This window comes from Ovis canadensis, chromosome 2, assembly GCF_042477335.2.
Source record: "Ovis canadensis isolate MfBH-ARS-UI-01 breed Bighorn chromosome 2, ARS-UI_OviCan_v2, whole genome shotgun sequence".
In the NCBI taxonomy this organism is placed as follows: Eukaryota; Metazoa; Chordata; class Mammalia; order Artiodactyla; family Bovidae; genus Ovis; species Ovis canadensis.
In genome coordinates this window covers 88,306,961-88,328,982 of record NC_091246.1, presented here as the reverse complement: position 1 = coordinate 88,328,982, position 22,022 = coordinate 88,306,961, and the positions used below count along the sequence as shown (strand labels likewise).

Here is a 22,022-nt window from a genome sequence, read left to right as displayed (position 1 = left end):
ATCAAACCATCAATCCTAAAGAAATCAACCCTGAATATTCATTGGAAGGACTGAGGCTGAAGCTGAAGCTCAAGCTCCAATACTTTGGCTATCTGATGAGAAGAGCTGACTCACTGGAAAAGATCCTGATGCTGGGAGAGACTGAGGGCAGAAGAGGGAAGGGGTAATAAAGGGTGAGATGATTAGATGGCATCACCGACTCAATGGACTTGAGTCTGAGTAAATTCCAGGACATAGTGAAGGACAGGGAAGCCTGGTGCACCACAGTCCATGGGGTCGCAGAGTTAGACACGATGTAGCAGCTAAACAGACAGAAAAAGAAATAATCTCTTCTATCCTAGATTTCATATACCTAATTCAACAAGTATTTACCAGAAATCTACTTTGCACAAAGCAAGTTCATAGTCACAGATTACGTATTTGCTATAGCCAAAGTCTTACTTCTCCAAAGTACTGAATAAAAGGATCTAGAATGGAGTGCTTAGAATCAGCAAATGATAAGAAGCCTAATAAAATCTGAATAGCCAAAATTTTTTCTGTTAAGTTTATTCCTTCAACAAGTATCTGAATGCCTACTAGCACCCACTACATGAAGTGCTAATACAATGGAGAATAAAACAGACATGATCCCAGCCTTCACAGAGATCAATCGTGTTTCATTAAGTGTCTATAGGAACCTCCCCCAGCTTTAGGAGATGCAGGCAGTCATTAACTCCTTGTTACCATGTAATTTTTTCCATACCAAGACCAAAAACTATCTCTAGTTGCATCACTGCGTGCATGCTGAGTTGCTCCAGTCATGCGCGACCCTATGAACTGTAGCCCTGCCAGGCTCCTCTGTCCATGGGATTCTCTAGGCAGCATGACCTCCTCCAGGGGATCTTCCCGACCCAGGGATCAAACCAGGGTCTCCTGCATTGCACATGGATTCTTTACCACAGACTCACTGGGATTAGAACTTAAGTCTAAGCATTCATATTTAAGATTCTCATTGGTTTTTTAAAAACCTTAGAGTTTGGGACAAAAGTTGTTTTTGATAAAGTCTTCTTTTTTAATCTTTCAAATTCATTTAAAGATTTTTTTAATATTCCAAATTGGTATCTAATAATCATAATCAATCAACTAAAGAGAACTAATAATAAGCATTTAGAGATATTTTTTAAAGCTTTTAGGGGAATTAAATTAGCCTGTTTTGTAACTCTGAAGTTTGTATCTGCTTCAAAAAAATTTTACCAATATTTTAGAAAAGATCTTTGCAAATTTACTGGTTCTTATTTCTGGGAGTTTAGTGGCACGTTTTGTTGAATTTTAAATTGACTTTGACTTAAAATATGTTAAAATGTTTGACATACTTAAAATAAATTAAAATGTTTGACATACTGGCAAAAGCCTCATTCCATTTCCTCCTTTCTTAATAGAGTAACTCTTTCTACATCAAAATGTAACATGGAAATAAGATCAATAAAAAGAGAAAAAAAAAAAAACACACCAGTCCCCAAACTATGTCCATTTCAATATTCTGAGAAGATTCTAAACATTTGATGATGAAAACTCTGCCCTCCTTTTTCTTTTTAATCTGCTATCAATACACTGGAAAAATAGGATTATAAATATATATATATCAATTACTTTTTCAAAAAAACATTTAGCTCTACCTCTTGAACAAAACTCCTCACCCCCTGCAAAATAACAGACATTGGTATCACAATTAAAAGAAAAAAAAACTTCAGGAATGAGAAGTATTTCCAGGTTAAAAAGCTCAGCAAATTTAACTTCTATGAAGTCACAAACAGATATACTTACAAATAAGACAACTGACTTTAGGGAAGTGAACTATAACTACTACAAACAAAGTGCAAATTAACACAGGCCAATCTCATTGTCTTTTAAAATCATACACCTAAATGTCTGCCTTACGGGTATTTGGGAGGGCTACAACATAATTGAAAGTAGTATAAGAGTTACTCATTACAAATATTAATCCCCTGGAGAAGGAGTGGCAACCAACTCCAATACTCTTACCTGGAGAATTCCAGGGACAGAGGAGCCTGGTGGGCTACAGTCCATGTGATTGCAAAGAGTGGGACACAACTAAGCAACTAACACTATGACGTATGACTCAATCATAAATAAGAAGTCGCTCAGGGTACCTATAATAATTGGGCAAAAATTAAAGACCCGCTGGTATTTTTGTGTAGAATCTAAGTGATATGAATCTTTTTCTTCTGTTTCCTTTCAGGTATAGGAATTACCCTGCTACGCACAAGCCCATTGGAATTTGACCACATAATTGCCTCTCTGTTCAGGATAAGTATGAGGCCTACCCCACAGTTCCTCTCTCATTATCAACCATAAGAAAGGAGGACAGAACTCAGAACAGGCACGACAATAAGAAAAGTATTCCAGGACTTCCCAGGTAGTCCAGGGTTAAGAATCCACCTGCCAAAGCAGGAGAGACAGGTTTGATCTCTGGTCTGAGAAGATCCCACATACTGCAGAGCAACCAAATTCATGCACCACTATTGAACCCGTGTTTGAAAGCCTATGAGTCCTAGAGAAGACTCTGCAACAAGAGAAGCTGCTACAAGAAGATGCCCACACATCACAAGTGGAGAGCAGCTTCGGCTCACCGCAACTAGGGAAAAGCTGCACACAGCAGTGAAGACCCAGTGCAGCCATAAATGAAGAAAAATTTAAAAAATTACAGAATACATGACTGCAGTCTTATTTTTTAAAAAAGCTTTTCCAAATAACATCTAAACACATTTAATACTCTTCCTTTTAAACATGAAGTATTTTTAAATATCTTTTAATTTCCTCTTTAGCCCATTTACGGGATTCAGCTTATTACTTCTGACTCTTGAGCATGTTCATTACAATTAAGTTAGCAATTTATAATGTCACTAAAGACACACATGGACCTACAGAAGTATGTTTTAAACACTTAATAACAAAAGTGTTGGACTTCCCTGGTGGTCCAGTGATTAAAAATCTGCCTTGCAACGCAGGAGACACGGGTTTGATACCTGGTGCGGGAAGATTCCACATGCCAAGAGGCAACTAAATCCATGTACTGCAACTATTGAGCCCACACTTCAGAGCCCAGGAAGTGCAACTACTGAGCCCATGTGCTGCAACTACTGAGGCCTGCATCCTAGAGCTTGTTCTTAGCAACAAGAGAAGCTACAACAATAAGAAGCCTGCATACAACTAGAGAGTAGTGTCCAGCTTGCCACAGCTAGAGAAAAGTCTGCATGTAGCAACAAAGACCCAGTACAACAAAAAAATAATAAATTAATTAAAAGAAAATTATTTAATAAATGTAAAGACTTACCAGTGCTACTTTTTCTGCCGTTGATATCAAATATACCAGATGGAACTTTCACAATACTGCTGCCCCACGCAGGAGGTTCAGCAGGGCTCTGGGGCTCTGCACTAGGTTGAGAATGTTTGGCCACAACAGCAGAGACATTGCACACCTCTGGGAAAAAATATTTGGACGTTATCATTCCTATTTTCACCAGTACTAAACAGAAATAGTACTTTTAAATATATCTTATGGACTTTTTTTTTCTATGTGGAGATGAATACATGATTATTTTATTACTGATTTATTCTGATTTATTTTATGCCATAAATGTTGCCAGTATTGACTGAAATAAATGCTTTATTTTAGCATTCATAATTCTAACTTGAACACTGCTGAGTGAATCAATTAAGACTGGCCTTTCGTCACATTCCTCATCACTTCTCAAGTAGGAGAGGGGCCTGCTTCTGTATAATTCTGGAGCATAAAATAAGCGACACCATTAAAGAAAGGGAACTTTTGTGTAAGAGGACAAGAAGAACACTGTGTTACTATAAAGCCAAATATTCCTCCATATTTTCTTAAAGTGATTACTAGAAACATTTCTATCTCAGTGAGTACCCTAAAAGAAGAAAAACTACACAGACTATACTGGAACTTACAAATGAAAAATGTCAACTCAGATATGTGAAGGACTTCTAGTGAAAGAGCATTTTAAGATACAAGGTACACTGGAATACAAGTTTGATGACTCAAAGTTTTGTCCTGGTTCTGTCACGAAATAGTTACTTTACACTGGCAAATGAATACCATGATGGGTTGCACTTTCCTACAAAACTGAGGTCTGACCTACAGAGTCTCTAAAAATCTCTTAAATTCTAAAATTCAGAGACTACCAAAAATCTATCATATATGACAGAGAGTTTGTACTAAGTCATTTCAGTCATGTCCAACTCAGTGCAACCCTATGGACTGTAGCCCGCCAGGGTCCTTTGTCCATGCAATTCTCCAGGCAAGAATACTGGAATGGGTTGCCATGCCCTTCTCCCAGGAGATCTTCCTGACCCAGAGATCGAATGTGCTTCTCTTGGTCTCCTGCATTGGCAGGCAGGTTCTTTACCACTAGCGTCACCTGGGAAACCCATAGATAACAGTATGTAATATAAGCCCAGACTTTACATTTCTGAACACTATCACCAAAATTATCAAATAAGACTTTTAAATAATAGAGGTAACTCACTAAGTAAAGCTAAGTAAATATCAGTACTTAACCTTCTGTTTTAGTTATTAAGTCTCCTGACATTTGTTCTTCAGGCACATGAATTTCTGCATCATCCTTTAAAAGTTCATCCTTAGACCCATAGCCTTGGTCAGACTGACCACCTGTTAAAAAGAATAAAGGCTGACATATGTTTTCATATATTTACAGTCTAGCTATAAAATGTCAAAAGGAAATTCCACCAACTTATGCAACTCAACTTCTAAAAAGAAGAGACAAAAGCTCACAAAGCACACAAAACATTTTACAACAAAGATAAGAAGCAAAGAACAGCAGAAAGGAATTTCAAAACTAAAAACCATTACATACTTGAAAGCAATGAATCTTAATTTCCTCATGTATAAATTAGTAGATTTGGATGCTTTGAAAGTTTCTTTTGGAGTGTATTTATAAAACGCTACCTTTTGTGTTAAGACAGAAGTGGAAATAAAACATACACCTGCTTACTTCTACAAAAAGAAATGCAAGAATAATAAACCATAAAACAACTGGTCACCAACAAAAGGTGGGGGAAAACAGGATGGAAGGGATAGAGAGGAAACTGCTCTAACTACGGTTATCATATTGCTTTTTTATTTTTGGAAACGTAATTTCTACATATTCAAAAATTAAATCAGCAAAACTGAGGGTGGGGTGCAACTAAAACTGAATGTACACAGAAACAAAAAAAAATCAATTGTTTGTGACATAACCACACTTAAAGGATGGGGAGGACGAATCCAAGTAACTTTTAACACACTGAGTATACACCCTAAGCCTGAGGGATAGCAGTCAAATTCTGAACTCCTTCGGTTTGTTCCTCACAGAGAAATGTGTGTAGCAGGGCTGAAACTATATTATGTGTACTGGAAGACTGAGCAATTGAGTAAATGTGATGATGTTGGGAACCAAGATTTTTACTATGGAAGAAGAAAGATTTTTTACAAAAGAAAAAAAAATGATATGCAGAAAGGCAAAGAAAAACTTGTGTAACTGAGTCGCAATTAAAAATATTTCTAAAATAACATAAAAATTTTTCTAGCTCTGCTGAAAAAGTCTAGACCACCACCCTGGAGGGAGTAGCATATCTAGGGCCCAGATCTTGGTTTCTAAAATCTACTGCCCATTAAAAGGAAGCTGAGATCCTTGAAGAAATGGCTGATTCCAGAGCTCAGGCAGGGAAGGTTCAAGAATGAGCCAGGAACACTTTGTTATGTAAGAAAGCAAGTGCTAGAAAACACGAGAGGACATTTCTAAAGGACATTCACCACCTTACAACCATCACAGTAGTAAAGACTGGTCCAGGCAAGAATCATCAATGGATGCTAAACTTAAAAGGGAATGTGTGATGAAAAAGCAGATATTATTGCATGGTCTCAGAGTATCTCTTCACAAGTGGCTTATTATCTGCAGGAGGGCTAACAGTAACTAACAGAAACCAAACAGTGACACCAAGCAACCAAAATCAGCACCACCAATAAGGAACAGACAGAATTGTGGCCTCTGAGATGTGACCATCTCAGAAGGCTATAACAGCATTTCTGTATTTCTGTAGAAGAGCCATGGATGCATAATCTAATTTAATCACAGGGAACCATCAGACAAACTCAAATTTGGCAGTATTTCACAAAATGACTTGACTTACTCTTCAAAAAGGTCGAGGTCATGAAAGACAAAGAAATGGTAAGGAACTATGCTGGTTAAAGGTGACTAAAGAGAAGGAGTTAAGTACCATAAAGGACATTACAACTGACCACACTGGGATAACAACTGTACATTAAAGTGGTACATAAATGTTTCCCTGAATTGGTAAACCATACTGCAGTCCCATAAGAGCAAACACTACTGCAGTATTAAGAGGTAAGAGGGCAAAACGTATGCAATCTGCTCTCACATAATGGGGAAAAATGTGTGTATGCTTACAGAAAGAAAATGATAAATGTGTTAACCTAACAGTGAATGAAGCTAGATAAAAGATGTTCAAGAGTTCTTTGTAGTACTCTTGAAACATTTAATAAGCTTAAAATGATTTCAAAATAGTTTTTTAAAAGTCTACTTTGGCTTTAATGTTCCATCATTTTAAGGAAATAAAATAAATTTAAGGAAATAAAGGCAAGTTACTAGGGAAACATTATCAAGGGTGTCAATGAAAAACACATAAAACAAAAAATATAGTGACTTCTACTGTCTACCACTTTTTATTTTTTATTTTTTTTCACTTTCTGTCACTCTTTAAAGTACCAATGAAACTATGGGTTTGCCAATAACGAAAGAATCAAACTTAAAAAACTTGCTATTTAGATCACCAACAAGGACCCACTGTATAGCACAGGGAACTATACTCAATATTTTTTAATAACCTATAAGGGAAAAGAACCTGAAAAAGAATATATATATATAACTAAATCATTGTACATCTGAAATTAACACAATAAGTCTATTGTACTTCAAATTTTTTTTTTAAATTATGAAAAATACTGCTATTAAGAATGACTACATTCAGTCATTTTTTTATTGGCCCCTCAGAAAGTCTGGTAAAACATTATGGTGCCACGAAATGGACACTGGACTGGGAACTGAGTAAACTGATTAAACTCAGATATGCCTTCAATAAGCTAACTGACTCAGTATCAGGTACCAAATGGAAAGATGCTATGAGATAATCCTTCATGAAAAGAGTAACTTAAGCATCTGGGCTGGAGGTTTCCAAAAGTATCAGATGACATCACCAGAAACTCTACAGAGACATAATCATAGTAAATTCAATACTAGAGCTTCAGTCATTTGAAATGTAACTGGAAAGAAATCTATGAAAAAGGGAGTTGAAGTTTCCTCCCCAACTGGGGAATAAAGAATCTTCATGCAGTTTCCCAGTATTACTAGATCTTTTTTCCCCCTTAAAGGAGACCAACTTAATAATCTAGAGAGAGAAGGAGAGTGCTTACTATAATAATAATAATTATTGTAAGCAGTGAAATGGTCTCATACCACAAATTATTTTCTTGGTTTTTCACAAATGAAATCAGTTTATTCTGTAAGTACTAGGAAAAAATATACGAGGAAATAAAATAAGTTTTCAAATTAAAATCTCATGAAAATTCCTACATGTTGAAAGAAATTTACAAACATTGTAAATTATATTGTAACTTATAATTTTATGTTGACTTATACCTGCTTCTGTAATCATGGGAGTAGTTTCTAGCACAAGAATCAGCAGTTTAGTTTTAGCAACCAAAACCTACCTCAACAGCTAGAATACTTAAATCTTTAATGCCCATAAAACTATTTGACACAATGATGCTACAAATCACCCTCAAAATAAGAAATGTAGACAGGCATAGCATATTTTCAAATAAGGTAACAAATATGCTTTGCAAGTTAATCATAAGGTTACTTGGGCATTTTCAGTAGTACATATATGATTATACAGAAGAAAAAGCCAAGAAAACTAAAATTGCTTTCTTCTTGTAAAGGTACTTAAAACCAAAGGCCTTTCCCCCACCCATGCATGTCAGCAAAGTTTAACCTAATAAATGGGAAATTACCTGAAGTGGTTAACATTCAAGGGTAGAATTAATGCACACGTGTATCCATAGCTTCACGTCATACAAGTCTGTCTGCACCCCACACCATAACAGCCAAGGACAAATGCAGCACCCAGAAACAGCACAGAGCATAAAGCAGAGCAACAAAGAGCAGAGAAAAGGAAACTTCAGTCATTGAGACAAGTTCATCAGATGAAGCACAGGAATTAAGACTCAGAGTTCTTTATACAGAAAAGCTTGAGATACTAACAATTAACAACAAAAAGAAAAAACACAAGAAGGATGTGTAACACACATGTAAAATATGCTACTTTAATTAAGCTTATTTCTAACTTCAGAGGCTAGAGCTTTGAATGCCCATGGCTTTGTATGTAAAACTACAAAACTTCAGCAGTTTTGCAGATTTTAAAAAGTGTCATTTAAGGTAACGACCAAGCAAAGAATACTTTTTTCTCACGGTGTGTGACTTCTTTTCGTTCCTTTTTAATATTCATAATTCAAATATTTAATAACTATTGTCCACTTAATGAAAAAAAGGACTTGCAATCTGTACTACTAGCAGTCAACTTTCTTAGCTCACAATACTTAAAACAAAAGGCCAATTATATAATTCCTAACAATTATATCATATACTTGCACAAATTAATGATGAACAAACACAAAGTACCATTGAGAGCCTTTTGTACAGCACTCCGAAGTTAATTTTATACTACAGGAAATAAAGAGACATGATCTGCAGTCAGAGGTGTACCTTCTCCCCTTATTTATACATGGTATTTTTAAGGTACTCGTACTGCATAAGCTTGAAAGAGGAAGGTAAAAGCTTTTTTGAAAAATGGAAGACTTAACGTGAGAGTTAAGTGAAGGGTTAGTGAATCCAGATTTTAGTACCTGTGCTAGAGTGATTGTCAGTGGAATCAAGCCTGATTAAATCTCTGACGAAGACTGTGTGCTCCCCACTGTTAGCATCATTAGAACTATCCACGCTACCGTGGCTCACCGTGTCCCCATCACTTCCACCTGTGGCGTTCTGGGGAGCTGAAGACAAGCACAACAGCAGTTCAGTAACTCATGCACTGGGAATCTCTGAAACTAAACATGAGTGACTCACAGTTCTTTTAAAGTTGCAGAATACTTTCTAAATCCGTGAGAGAAGAAATAATTTTGGGCTAAAGCAACCTCTATCTTTAGTAGTATATGAAAATATCAACTAGAATTTCACCTCTCTTTTCTGCCTCATATAATTAAAAATTCATATGCCTATAAAACTTATGGTTCAGCAAGAAAAGTTATCTTTCCAATCACATGTATTACCTGATATTGAGGAGACCTGTGACTTTTGCACGGTATTTTTAAGTGGCTGCCTAAACTGTGCCAAGCCACGTACCACATTCCGTACCTTCGTCCACAAGAAGATACCACTGCGGGTACTGCTAGGCCACGGGCTCTCCAAAACTACCTAAAGGTAAAATAACGGTTAAAATAATGATTATTAGGAATACTGAATTTTTAAATGCACACACATATAATATATACAAAAAGAATTCTACCCCCAAACCTCTAAGTTTACTAAATAATAAAATGTATCAAAATTTATCAGTCTTAATAAACAGCATATATTGCCTAATGTCAATCCTACTTACCTTATTATAATAGCCATAAGTAATAGCATTTGGCTTTATTTTAGCAGTTTTCATTTCAAATAAAACTCTCACTGCTAAAACAGGATGACCCCAAAGTCCACAAAGTTGCATCACTACTCGATAGCAAACCTAACAAAAAATTACATCAGAGCATTAGCATATTAGTCTGTGACTTGTAAAGGTTTTTAAATGACTTCACTCAATTCCTGTCAAAGTTATCAAGCAATAGTTATTATTCTTCTGTCCTTTGTTGTGATTTGAGAGTCTTGGTAAACTATTCTAAAAACCTATTCATTAATGGAAGTACCAGCACTATTAACTTTTCCATATAAGACCTATGGGCACACATACCATTGGTTTCGGTAACAAAATTTACACAAAGAGACCAACTATTATTTTCCATAATTTGAGAAGAAATTCATTTTTAAAATCACACATGATTAAAATGGCTCTCTCCTAAATCATGTTTTATATTTTATGCTAAAGGAATTAAAAGCAGCATCTCTAGGATGCCTACATAACAAAGAATTCTATAAACCGATGTCTTAAAAAAAGAAGAAAGTTGAAAACACTAATATTATTAGCAAAGGCTTTTCTGAGAATATATGTTTAGTGAACAGGGGTAGAATTGATCATAAGAGGACAATCCAACTGGCAACTCCTAAAAGTTTAGGATCTCACATTAACTCAGCATAAAACACACTTTCTAACAGAGCCAGCTCAAGCACAGACAAGGTCCCATATCTAACAGACTTCCAACATCTCAGGTTTTATGTTGAAGTTTTACTAAAATATCTTCAAGTTCTATTTGACTCTAAGACTCTATGAGTCATGAAGAAATAAATTACTTTCTGTGTCAAACTGGGATCTGGATTTCCCAAAACCATTCTCAAAAATTTTTTCTGAAGTCGACAAAGTATTCCTTCAAACTTCCAGGCTTACTTGTATAAGAGGCAGACACCAAACTAAAGAAACAGTAAAAATGTCAGGGGTATAATTTTTTAATTGCAGTATGTTGTTGCCTACAACATGATACCTTTTGGACATCTATGGTAGATAAAAGATGGCTACAAACTCTTTACTACTCCTCCCATTGAGAGGGCTCTGTCCCTTCTCCTTGAATTGAAGGGGAAAGCCTCTGAGATTGCATGACCAATAGGATTTGCCTGAAGTGACAACTGTACCAGTTTCCTGGTTTAAGCCTTAAGAAAAGTCAGTTTCTACTTCTCTCTTGAAACACATGCTCTTGCAGTGCTAAGCTATCACAGGGAAAGCCCAAGTATCACATGGAAGAGTCTGAGACTACATGGAGGAAGAGCGGTCCATCTGGGCCTGGTTTTCCAGATCACCCTGCCAAGGTACCTAGGCTGGTATTTGAGTTAAGCTGTCCTGGACCTTCCAAATCAGACCAGCATGTAAGAATGAGCTTGACACAAACATTTCATTTCCATTAAAAATTCAATAAATGGTATTAAAAGCAAAACACATTACGCATTTTAACTTTAATTTAGCCTATGTGGCATATGCTATTTCTGGGTTTCTATGAGTTTTATCTAAAAATCTACATTATTACAAGTTTTACAAACATAACATGTAGATCACAAAGCTGTCAAATTAAAACAAACATTAAGCATATGAATGAGACAGTCGTTTCTAATGGAGTATGAACCTAAAAATCAAAACCGCTTACTTGCTAGGTGGCCTTATATATGTCATTCATCTAACTTTCAAATTTTCTTTCTTTGTAAAATGTAACATTATAATATATAATTGCCTCAAAGCGTTGCTGGGAATACCAAAGGAAATAATTACACAAAAATATTGTGAAAATTTTAATGTGCAATCCTATGTATCAATAAATAAAATGCATCAAACATGCCAAGCAAATATACATCCTTAAAGTTTTAAAATAAACACTTCTTTCTTCCAGTTGTAGAGATGTAATTATTTTAGGTGACTACAAATCTGTCAGTATAACTTGTTAGAAGTAGGAATACAACAAATTAACCTCCAAATTTTAAGCCTCCTATCAGAATGTTTATTGGGAAGATAATTAAAAACATTTTTTAGCTTACTAGTTGTATCTGCTGCATGTGAGAAAACAACAAAATGTAATTATTTACTTGTAACTACTGTAGAACCTTAATACATACATACAGAGGAAACAACTTTTCAGGAAATTTGTCTTATGAACTTACCAAAGGAACTTAACCAAGTAATGTGCTTTGACTTTACAGTGCAGTAACAATTAATACTAGCTCTCTCATGGAGCATATTTTAAAGCACTTTAAAAATACGATGTGCTTTCACAAAGTTTAAATATATCATAAAATATATCTTAGATACAAAAACTAACTCTATCAGAATAAATTTTTAAAACATATGAGGTACAAAAACACTAATACTGATCAAACACTTTAAATTTCCAAACAGTTTCATAAACATCAGATGAGAGAATATGCAATCAAATGTGAGAATGGATATGTCAGTATTTGTTCTGTAACTCTATCTTTGTATTTGAAGAGTTTTTTATAACATACAGATAATACTTCGAGAAAAACAAGTTTAGTGCGGATCTTAATAAGGTACATGCTTTACTAGACTCAGATCTTTTTTATTTTAAAAGAGGAAAAAATTAAACATAAAAATTACTCTATCATGTGCCCTTCTTCAATTATGTTTCTCTTCAAATCTTGTGCTGTCTCCTTCTTCCCAAATACCCATTACCCTGAATTTTTATTCCAACTATATTTTAAATTCTAATCTGGTTCTAATATCATTTACAGTTATTTTAACACAAAAATAATTTTTAAAGGGAAAAACAGCAAAGAGGAGAACTAAATCAGTAACTCAGTTTCTTCAGCTGTCTGTTGCATAATACCGCCACCTATCTCTGAGGATGGTTCTGAGCCTGCAGAGGTGCAGCACACTGTTGACTGAGCACTATCAGGTACTCGTCTAGACACATGGACATTAGCCATCTGAGGAAAGGAACTAAGTATCATTATACTGCAGATATTTCTGATTATATGGAGCTACTGGCATCTACTGGGTGGAGGCAAGGATACTGCTAAACATTCTAGATGTATAGGAAAGGACCTCACAATAAATAATTATGTGGGCCAAAATGTCAACAGTGCCAAGGCTGAGCAACTCAGACCTCCAGCTTCAGATACATAATATCTGAATCGCAGATAGGTTATGTAATCCCCCTAGGACACAGGTCCTAAGTGGAAAGCCACTTATTAAAAGCCTATTTGCTTCTTAGTAAAGTTATCTCAAGAATAAAATTAAATCAATATTTTTTTCTATTTATCAAGCGTAAATAATCTGGTCCAAGTAAGTCAATCCTCACTGAATTTCAAAGCAATAACTTTTAAATAAATGTATTTTAAAATAAACAATAGGTATTAGCTCTATGAAACAGGGTAACAGTTTAATGAAAATACCTGAGGTTACTGAAAGCAACTGAGACCTAAATTTTCTTAAAAATACAAATAGAATTCATCTTAGTAACAACAACTCAGTGTTATACTTGCCTCATCTAGAGGATCCACATCCGTTTTCCTCATCTTAATAAGCACATCATATGCCTGCTGAAGTGCTCTGACCTTAGGATGAGAAACTCTAACATAGGCTGGGAGACAAATAAACCATAGGCTGTAACAATGACTGAAGAGACACTTGGCCCATTGCGGCGGATTTGTGTAACATCTCTTCGCCAGCTTATGAGCTGTTTTTATCTCCTAGAAAAAGAATAAATAAAAAATTATGACATTCAGTAAAATTTATTAGGATGATAGGAAAAGTGAAAAGTAAAAGGGAGAGAAGAACTTAATGTAAAATTTGACTCTGAAATCAAGCATTTCATATTTTCGCTTTTGTGAATGACTTCCTACTTAGTGCCACATGGTTCTTTTTATAAAGGAGCACTTTATACTGTTTTAACCATTTTTCTGGCAAGCATGTGTCTAAGAGACTAGAAATTCCTTAAAAGTGGACATCATTCATATTATAATAATATAATGGGTAATTAAGTGCTCTTCACATATATGGCACTCAAATGTTTGATGAATGAAAGGATTTAGCCATTCATAGCTTATGAGTTCTATAATATCATTCTTGAAAAGTCAGAGCCTTCTCACTCTTCTCCCAACTAAAAAGTTTAAGATGTTCTGAGTGCTGAGTTACTCCCCAAGATTTCTATTCTACCTTCTGTGTTAATTTCATCACAGATTCTTTCAAATCACCTATTTCTTTGCAGGCAACATATTCTGAGAAAGATCACAGACGTCCCTACCTAATAGTTTGATAGGTATATTTTCTACTTCTGATTTTCATTCTGACTTAGGTGGAAGACAGAAAAGGCATCAAATCTGCTGAGCTTTATTGAACTCTACAGACACTCAGAAACTAAAGAGCCCTCCACACATCAGACTGACTCTGTCAGCCTTGCATTACAGACCCCTCTTGCTGGATGTGTTCTAAATAAACATACTGTTATGAGCTCTATTTCCAAGAGATGTGCCTGCAAAGTTAGTTCTGGGGCAAATGAGATCTAGAGACTTAGTAGCAAAATTCTCCCATTTTAAAAAACTTGCCTTTTATTAAGCTGATAACAGTATATATACTAAAAAAATTCCCCTCAGACACACTGAGAGAACTGTGTACTACATGAGATTTGAGGATTTGAGGGACTGCACTCGAACTGGTAAAACCTGAACTAAGAATTTCATTCTGAAATTTTCCATGTTTTGGAGACCCCCCAAATATCAGTATATACATGTGTATATATATAAAGGGTGTTTGATTTTAACTTGCACCTAACCATAGTTTAACTCTTTATACCTAAATCAAATATAGTATTAAAGCAAGACATTGAAGTTGTCCTAAGTTAACTCCCTTTATAATGTAATATTCAGTATAAAATATATTTATACTAACCATGAGGAAAAATTAAAATCACAATGAGATACCACTTCATATGCACTAGATGGCTAAACCCAAAAAGACAGACAATAACAAGAATGTGGTGAAATTCCCACTGCTGGTGGGAATTTTAAATGGTATGCCCACTTTGGAAAACAGTCTGACAATTTCTCAGAAGGTTAAACACAGTGTAACTATATGACACAGCAATTCTACTTAGGCATATACCCAAAGAAATGAAAACATAACCACACAAACTACTATGCATAATAGCCAAAAAGAAAGAACCAACCACATGTACATGAATGGATAAATAAAATATTCCACACAATGGAATATTAGTCAGCAATAAAAATACGTGAAATACTGGTACATTCTGCAACACTGATGAATCTTAAAAACATTATGCTAAGTGAAAGAAGCCAGTCACAAAAGACCACAAACTGTACAATTCCATTTTTATGAAATGCCCAGAATAGGCAAAACTAGAGAGAGAGAGAAAACAGATTAATGATTGCCTGGGGCTATGGAAGATGGAGAAACTAGGGGGGTTAACAGCTTAGGGATGTGGGCTTTCTTTTCAGGGTGATGAAAATGTTCTATAATTGGCTGTGGTGGTAGCTGCACAACCCTGTGAATGTACTGAAAGCCAGAGAGTATACTCAAAACAGTGAATTGTACGGCATGTGAATTATATTTCAATAAAGTTTTCTAAAACTGTATTTAGTTCCCAAGCTTCTCTTAGAACAAACACATAAGCATTCAAAACCTTCACCCTCAAATTATAAGTAGGGTTGCAAGAAATCAATTTTAATTCATTAACAACCATAGTGGATCTTCAAATAATTCCTGTGGGTGATTAGAGTCTAAACTATGAGCTACATATCACATATACATAGTTTACATTTTAAATTAGATAAAGAATATCTGACCTGTTTAGTTCTCTTAGCCATGAGAGCTGGACTGTTTGTAATGCTACTCCCAGTAGGGTGTCTACTAAAACAAAGTTTCAACTCCTGTGGTCTGTCAAAAAGCTTAAGGTCCAGTCTTGGAAAGTATTTGTAACTAAAATAAAAAGCAAAAATAGAACTGCTGATTTAAAATACATTAACTCTTCATATTATTTCAGAATTTAGGTGAATATTTCTAAACCTCAAATGTAACCAACATTATTCTCCAAAATCCTTGTATACACATTTCTTTTTCAAATATGTAAGATGATGTAATTATAAGATAGACTATCTACATGGAAACTTTGGCTCCTCCCCATCCTATATGTTATTTTCAACCAATGCCTACAACATAGAAAACCCTGATATTTTGACTGAAGAATAACTCTTTCAATGGAACACATGTATTCAATGATAATTTATATTAAAACATTTAGTATATATACTTTGTAATTTTGTTTTTCTTTACAAAAGTACCTTGTATTCATATAAAAGGAAAAATGCCATAATATTTTTATATTAGGGATGTGCCATAATTCTTTACTGTTTGGACATTTGTAGGTTATTTCTCAACTTTGTACATTTATCTTCGTGAATATTTTGCTTAATTTCTTAGAATAAGACCCTATAAGAGTTTTCTATGGTAAATGTCTATCAAAAAAATAAAAATTATTATAATCACTGTCAAATTATTTCCAGAAAGGTTATACTCATATCCTCAAGCTGATAGAATAAAAATGCTTCTACTCATCATTTGATCTGCATTTCCTTAAATACTAGAAAAGCTTAACACACTTTCATATCATTGACTATTGGGTTTTCTTCTCAGAAATGGCCTACTTATTTCCTCTGGCCAATTTTTCTTCTGAAATATATTACCTTTCCTATTTGATATACTTATCTGTCAATACCTGCATTCCAATGTATAGTGATTAAAGTCAAAGTAAAAAAAGAGCTCTCTTTCTATAATTGACATGCAATCAAAAGAGCACTTATTTAAATCACTCAATCTCAGGCATACAGTCTTCATTCTTATGTAGTCCTAGTGAGATTATATATTAATTTTATTTTTAGAAACAGTTCTTTTATATTCCCATTGCCCTAGAAATTCTTTTATGAATACAGCTGAAGAAAATAACTGTGTATACACACAAAGATATAGACAATAGAAAACTACAAATAAATTCCATAGGAAACTAGTTTAATTGCATGCAATGTAGTTATTCAGAATGACATGGCACAAAAACATTCATTTGCATGGAAAAATGTTCAGACCATTAAAGGTAAACACACATCACAACAAATATGTGCAAGATGAACTAATATTTGTTTTTAAGTAAGTTCAAACATATGTACAAAAAAGACAAAAATATATACATACAATTGTTAACAGACATTAAGTATTAGTGCTAAAATGATGTATGAATTATTTTTGTGTGGTTTTCTGAATGTATTAAAGTATTACCACGATCATAATAATAAACAAACTTTTTAATTTCTTAAAAGATTCCCATCCAAATTCTCTAAGTTTATTTTAATAAAGAGTGATTCCTGGCCCTCTACTTTTAAGTGATAGCTTACTAATGAGTAAGAATTTCACATTTTTTCACTGACAACAAAACACCCCAAAAGGAGGGGATCCTCACAAATATTTTTCTTCTTCAGAAGTGAAAATTTTAAAGATTAAAATGTGGTAAATGTTTAGGTTAATAGTGATCAGCATCTGGCTTCCCTTCAAACAGGGCAGTCGGGTTCTTAAATTACAATCCCTGGTGGTATCTCCATAGAATATTCATCTCCACCAGTTCACAGAATACATTTTGAAAATGACCTTTACAATATATGTATCTACTAATAGTTGCAAACAACCAAACTATTAAATTGTACCCAAACAACTTGAGAACCATTCCTGGTACCTGTACTTGGGTGACAGATCCTTTCCGTCATCAGGAGGCGGCTCAGGTGGCATTATGAATACCGTGTGCTCACTTTTCTGTGAATCATCTAGCTCTATCAATTTGGTATCTTCTGCTGAATCAAAGTCAACCTAAAAACAATTATTTTCTTCAATTAATTTGCATATCAGCAAGACCTGATTCTAAAATGTTGAAACTTGTATTTAAGAAAAAAATATACCTTATCTGTTTTCTCTGTGCCTTTATCAGGAAACAACTAGGAAAAAAAAGAATTCTCAGTGAAAATGTCTACTGTGAATTTAATAGAGACTACCTTAAATTCTAATTTAAAAAACTATTCTTTTTTAACACCAGGCAGATATGAAACACTTCCCAACGTATTTGGTAGACCCCATACTTGAATAATATTTTTCTTTTGACTATTAGGATAGAAAACAGTTCATTTTGACTAGTTTGTTCATATATCCCTCTTTAGAAGGAAAAGACAGGCAATCACAAGAACCTGATTTCTCAAACCAAAAATTTCATTATTAACGAACTTCTGCATTACTGACTGAGCTTAGTTACTCAGTCATGTCCAACTCTTTGCGACCTCATGGACTGTAGTCCGCAGGCTCTTCAGTCCATGGAATTTTCCAGACAAGCATACTAGAGTGGTGACTGACAACATGCAAGCTTCTCTAACTGAATGCTATTGGACTATCAATATTTAAGTAAAGAAAAATGTTGAAAAGTTTAAATCACATTCCTAGAGTTTCAGACCACACTGATGTAATGGGAGAAAATTATGCAAGTCTTCTAAGATATACAAATCATTAGGAGCCTATAAAATTACAATGTCATAATATTCTACCTTTTTTGATACAACCTCTAATTTTATAAATACAGTTTGCATAAACAGTAAGTCCTACAACCCACCTAGCAAAAATAAGAGCTCTACGAAAAATGAGGAAAAATATGTGAGTTGTCACTGTCAGAAATCAACATAGGACTACCATGGTGGTCCAGTGGTTAAGAATCTGCCTGTCAATGCACAGAACATGGGTTTGATCACTGGTCTGGGAAGGTTCCACATGCCGCCGGGCAACTAAGCCCGTGCACCACAACTACTGAGCCTGAGTACTGTAAGTACTAAGCCCCTCACACCCTAGAGTCCATACATCGCAACACAAGAAGCCACTGCAAAGAGAAGCCCTTGGATGGCAACTACAGAGTGGCTCCTGCACTCAGCAACCAGAAAAAGCCTGCATGCAGCATGAATGCCTCATGCTGCCCTTCATCACAGGCAAAAATAAATAAATTTTTAAAAGTCACTTTTTATGAGTGAGTAAAGCCTTAACATGTTTCCAAATAGTTTCCATCAGGACAAAAGAAATATAAAAGCAAAAGTATCTGGAAAGACACTAAAACAAACTAACAAAAAAAACCCCACAGGATTTTACCCACAAAACTAACCTTTTTTTTTTTTTTTGGTTTGTTTTTTGGGGGTTTCTTTATAGCTGCCCTGTGTGGCTTCTGGAATTTTAGTTCCCTGAATACTGACTGAACCTGGGCCCTTGGCAGTGAAAGCGAGGTGTCCTAATCACTGGACCACCAGGGAATTCCCCAAACTAAACTTTTTTAAATAAACTACTAAATCTTATCTTGAAAGTGAAAGTGAAGTCGCTCAGTCGTGTCCGACTCTTTGCAACCCCATGGACTGTAGCCTATCAGGCTCCTCCATCCATGAGATTTTCCAGGCAAGAGTGCTGGAGTGGATTGCCATTTCCTTCTCCAGGGGATCTTCCCGACCCAGGAATTGAACCCGGGTCTCCGCATTGCAGGCAGATGTCATGTTAAAAAAAAAAAGATTCAGGAGTTTCAGTGATGTTCTTAGTACTTGATACAAAACGAAAGTGAGACTCAAAGAGAAAAATTAGCTGTTTGGTAGTATTAGACACCACAAAGGAAAACAATTCTTACATTAAGTGTAGCACTGAAAATTTGCATGTGTACTTGTGTGCACAAACACACACACACACACCAGAACTTTAATGCTTTCCTCAGATCATTTGGGCTAATAAAACAATAATGATTATAAAGATAAACCAATTATTAAAGCTTTTCTTTAATATTGATTTACAGGACAAACTTTTACCTTTTCTATGCAGTCATCAAAAAAGGCCAATCCAGTATCTTTATCACTTACAAAACTACATTCTTCAATGAAACGAATAAAAATCTGTGTTTTGGATAAAAGGGTGTAGAATTTTGTATAGGCACGATCTCGACTTTTTAAAAATCCTGAAAAAAAAAAATTAGAATCAAATTCAGATTTCAAAGCAGAACTAGATGTATTATTTTTAAAGTTTTATATATATTATTTTATCTTTATATACAGACATATATAAAAGGACGATAGTCTCTTATGCCTAATTCAACCATGAAAACTCTTAACTTACACAACTAACCTTTTCACTGAAATCTGAATCTCCTAAAAGGAGTCTCTAGCCCTACAGATTTCAAGTAGAAAATTTCTGATACTCTACATACTCTCAAGCAGAAAGGGTCAAATCTTTTCTTGGCAAAGCTACCAGACAATTACTTCTGTATCATCTTATAAACACTTCTGCTCTTCTGGCTCTTATTTTATCCATTCCTCAACTAACTGTAGACAGCTGTTGACTTTAGAAACACTCTTTCCTTCATCCACTGAAGAGCAGGGCACCTAATTCAAAGTCTTCTCTCCAACTCCTCCCATCATCATTCTTCAACACCCATAAACACCAACCATTCAACATTTCAGAGTTTTTAATTCCCTAACTTTCAACAGTCTATGGTCTGCTGCTGCTGCTGCGTCACTTCGGTCGTGCCCGACTCTGTGCGACCCCACAGATGGCAGCCCACCAGGCTCCCCCGTCCCTGGGATTCTCCAGGCAAGAACACTGGAGTGGGTTGCCACTTCCTTCTCCAATGCATAAAAGTGAAAGTGAAAGTGAAGTCGCATCTGACTCCCAGCGACCCCATGGACTGCAGCCCACCAAGGCTCCTCGGTCCATGGAATTCTCCAGGCAAGAGTACTGGAGTGGGGTGCCACTGCCTTCTCCCAACTCCACCTCAATCACCAACTTCTATACATAGTTTCATACTCCCTGGACTTTCCCTCGTAGCACTATAAACAGCTTTGCCTCCCAAATCTCTAATTTACAAACTACTCTCTGTTACTCCTGTCTATCTGGTATGCTTAAATTCTTCCTACCAAGCCTTTTGTGAGGGACAATCTGCAATCCATTCACCCTTTTACATTCTACATACACCGTCCTATTTTCACGTCTTTAGCTAACATTGACTCCATGTCCATTTTAATTATTTTGTCAACACTCTCAATTTTTATGCCCTTTTGTCTTCTTTGTCAAACTCATCTAGTATAACCTAGCTCTGGAGCAATACACTGTCTGCTTTCTCTGGATCTGCACCCGTGTGGCTGAGCGCTAGTTGGGTGGGTAGGGGCTGGAGTTATGTAACTAGGTGAATTAAAACCACTTAACTTACACCTTTATCCCTGACCAGTAATCACACTACACTTCTGGAGTCTGAACTTTCCTTTACTGGTGTTTTCACAGTTATTTTCAGTGTTTAAATGTTCTCCCTCCATGTTCTCCCCCTCATCCCTGAATGGTGATAACTTGCAGAGAAAATGAAAATCATTAACTGAGAACTACATTCAGTTCAGTTCAGTTCAGTCGCTCAGTCGTGTCCAACTCTTTGCGACCCCATGAATCGCAGCACGCCAGGCCTCCCTGTCCATCACCAACTCCCGGAGTTCACTCAAACTCATGTCCATCAAGTCAGTGATGCCATCCAGCCATCTCATCTTCTGTTGTCCCCTTCTCCTCCTGCCCCCAATCCCTCCCAGCATCAGAGTCTTTTCCAATGAGTCAACTTTTTGCATGCGGTGGCCAAAGTACTAGAGTTTCAGCTTCAGCCAACATTCCCTCCAAAGAAATCCCAGGGCTGATCTCCTTCAGAAAGGACTGGTTGGATCTCCTTGCAGTCCAAGGGACTTCTCCAACACCACAGTTCAAAAGCAGCAATTCTGCGGTGCTCAGCTTTCTTCACAGCCCAACTCTCACATCCATACACGACCACACGAAATTGACTAGACAGACCTTAGTCAGCAAAGTAATGTGTCTGCTTTTGAATATACTATCTAGGTTGGTCATAACTCTTCTTCCAAGGAGTAAGCGTCTTTTAATTTCATGGCTGCAATTACCATCTGCAGTGATTTTGGAGCCCAAAAAAATAAAGTCTGACATTGTTTCCACTGTTTCCCCATCTATTTCCCATGAAGTGATGGGACCAGATGCCATGATCTTCGTTTCCTGAATGTTGAGCTTTAAGCCAACTTTTTCACTCTCCTCTTTCACTTTCATCAAGAGGCTTTTTAGTTCCTCTTCACTTTCTGCCATAAGGGTGGTGTCATCTGCATATCAGA

The 22,022-nt window shown here is 35.8% G+C and overlaps 1 protein-coding gene across 3 annotated transcripts in view; it reads right to left on the bottom strand.

Annotated features, from left to right (window-relative positions):
* DENND4C (DENN domain containing 4C) overlaps window positions 1-22,022 on the bottom strand; it is a 112,769-nt gene that overhangs the window by 33,062 nt on the left and 57,685 nt on the right. For 2 of the 3 annotated variants that reach the window (XM_069576643.1, XM_069576645.1), the window contains 10 exons: window positions 19,686-19,831; window positions 17,769-17,804; window positions 17,549-17,679; window positions 15,615-15,747; window positions 13,293-13,499; window positions 9,754-9,882; window positions 9,425-9,569; window positions 9,002-9,148; window positions 4,580-4,690; window positions 3,335-3,481 (listed from right to left, as the gene is read on the bottom strand). In XM_069576643.1, coding sequence (XP_069432744.1) covers window positions 3,335-3,481; window positions 4,580-4,690; window positions 9,002-9,148; window positions 9,425-9,569; window positions 9,754-9,882; window positions 13,293-13,499; window positions 15,615-15,747; window positions 17,549-17,679; window positions 17,769-17,804; window positions 19,686-19,831 — 1,332 coding nt within the window. The remainder of the gene's footprint in view (window positions 1-3,334; window positions 3,482-4,579; window positions 4,691-9,001; window positions 9,149-9,424; window positions 9,570-9,753; window positions 9,883-13,292; window positions 13,500-15,614; window positions 15,748-17,548; window positions 17,680-17,768; window positions 17,805-19,685; window positions 19,832-22,022) is intronic. The other variant, XM_069576644.1, reaches the window with a different exon arrangement.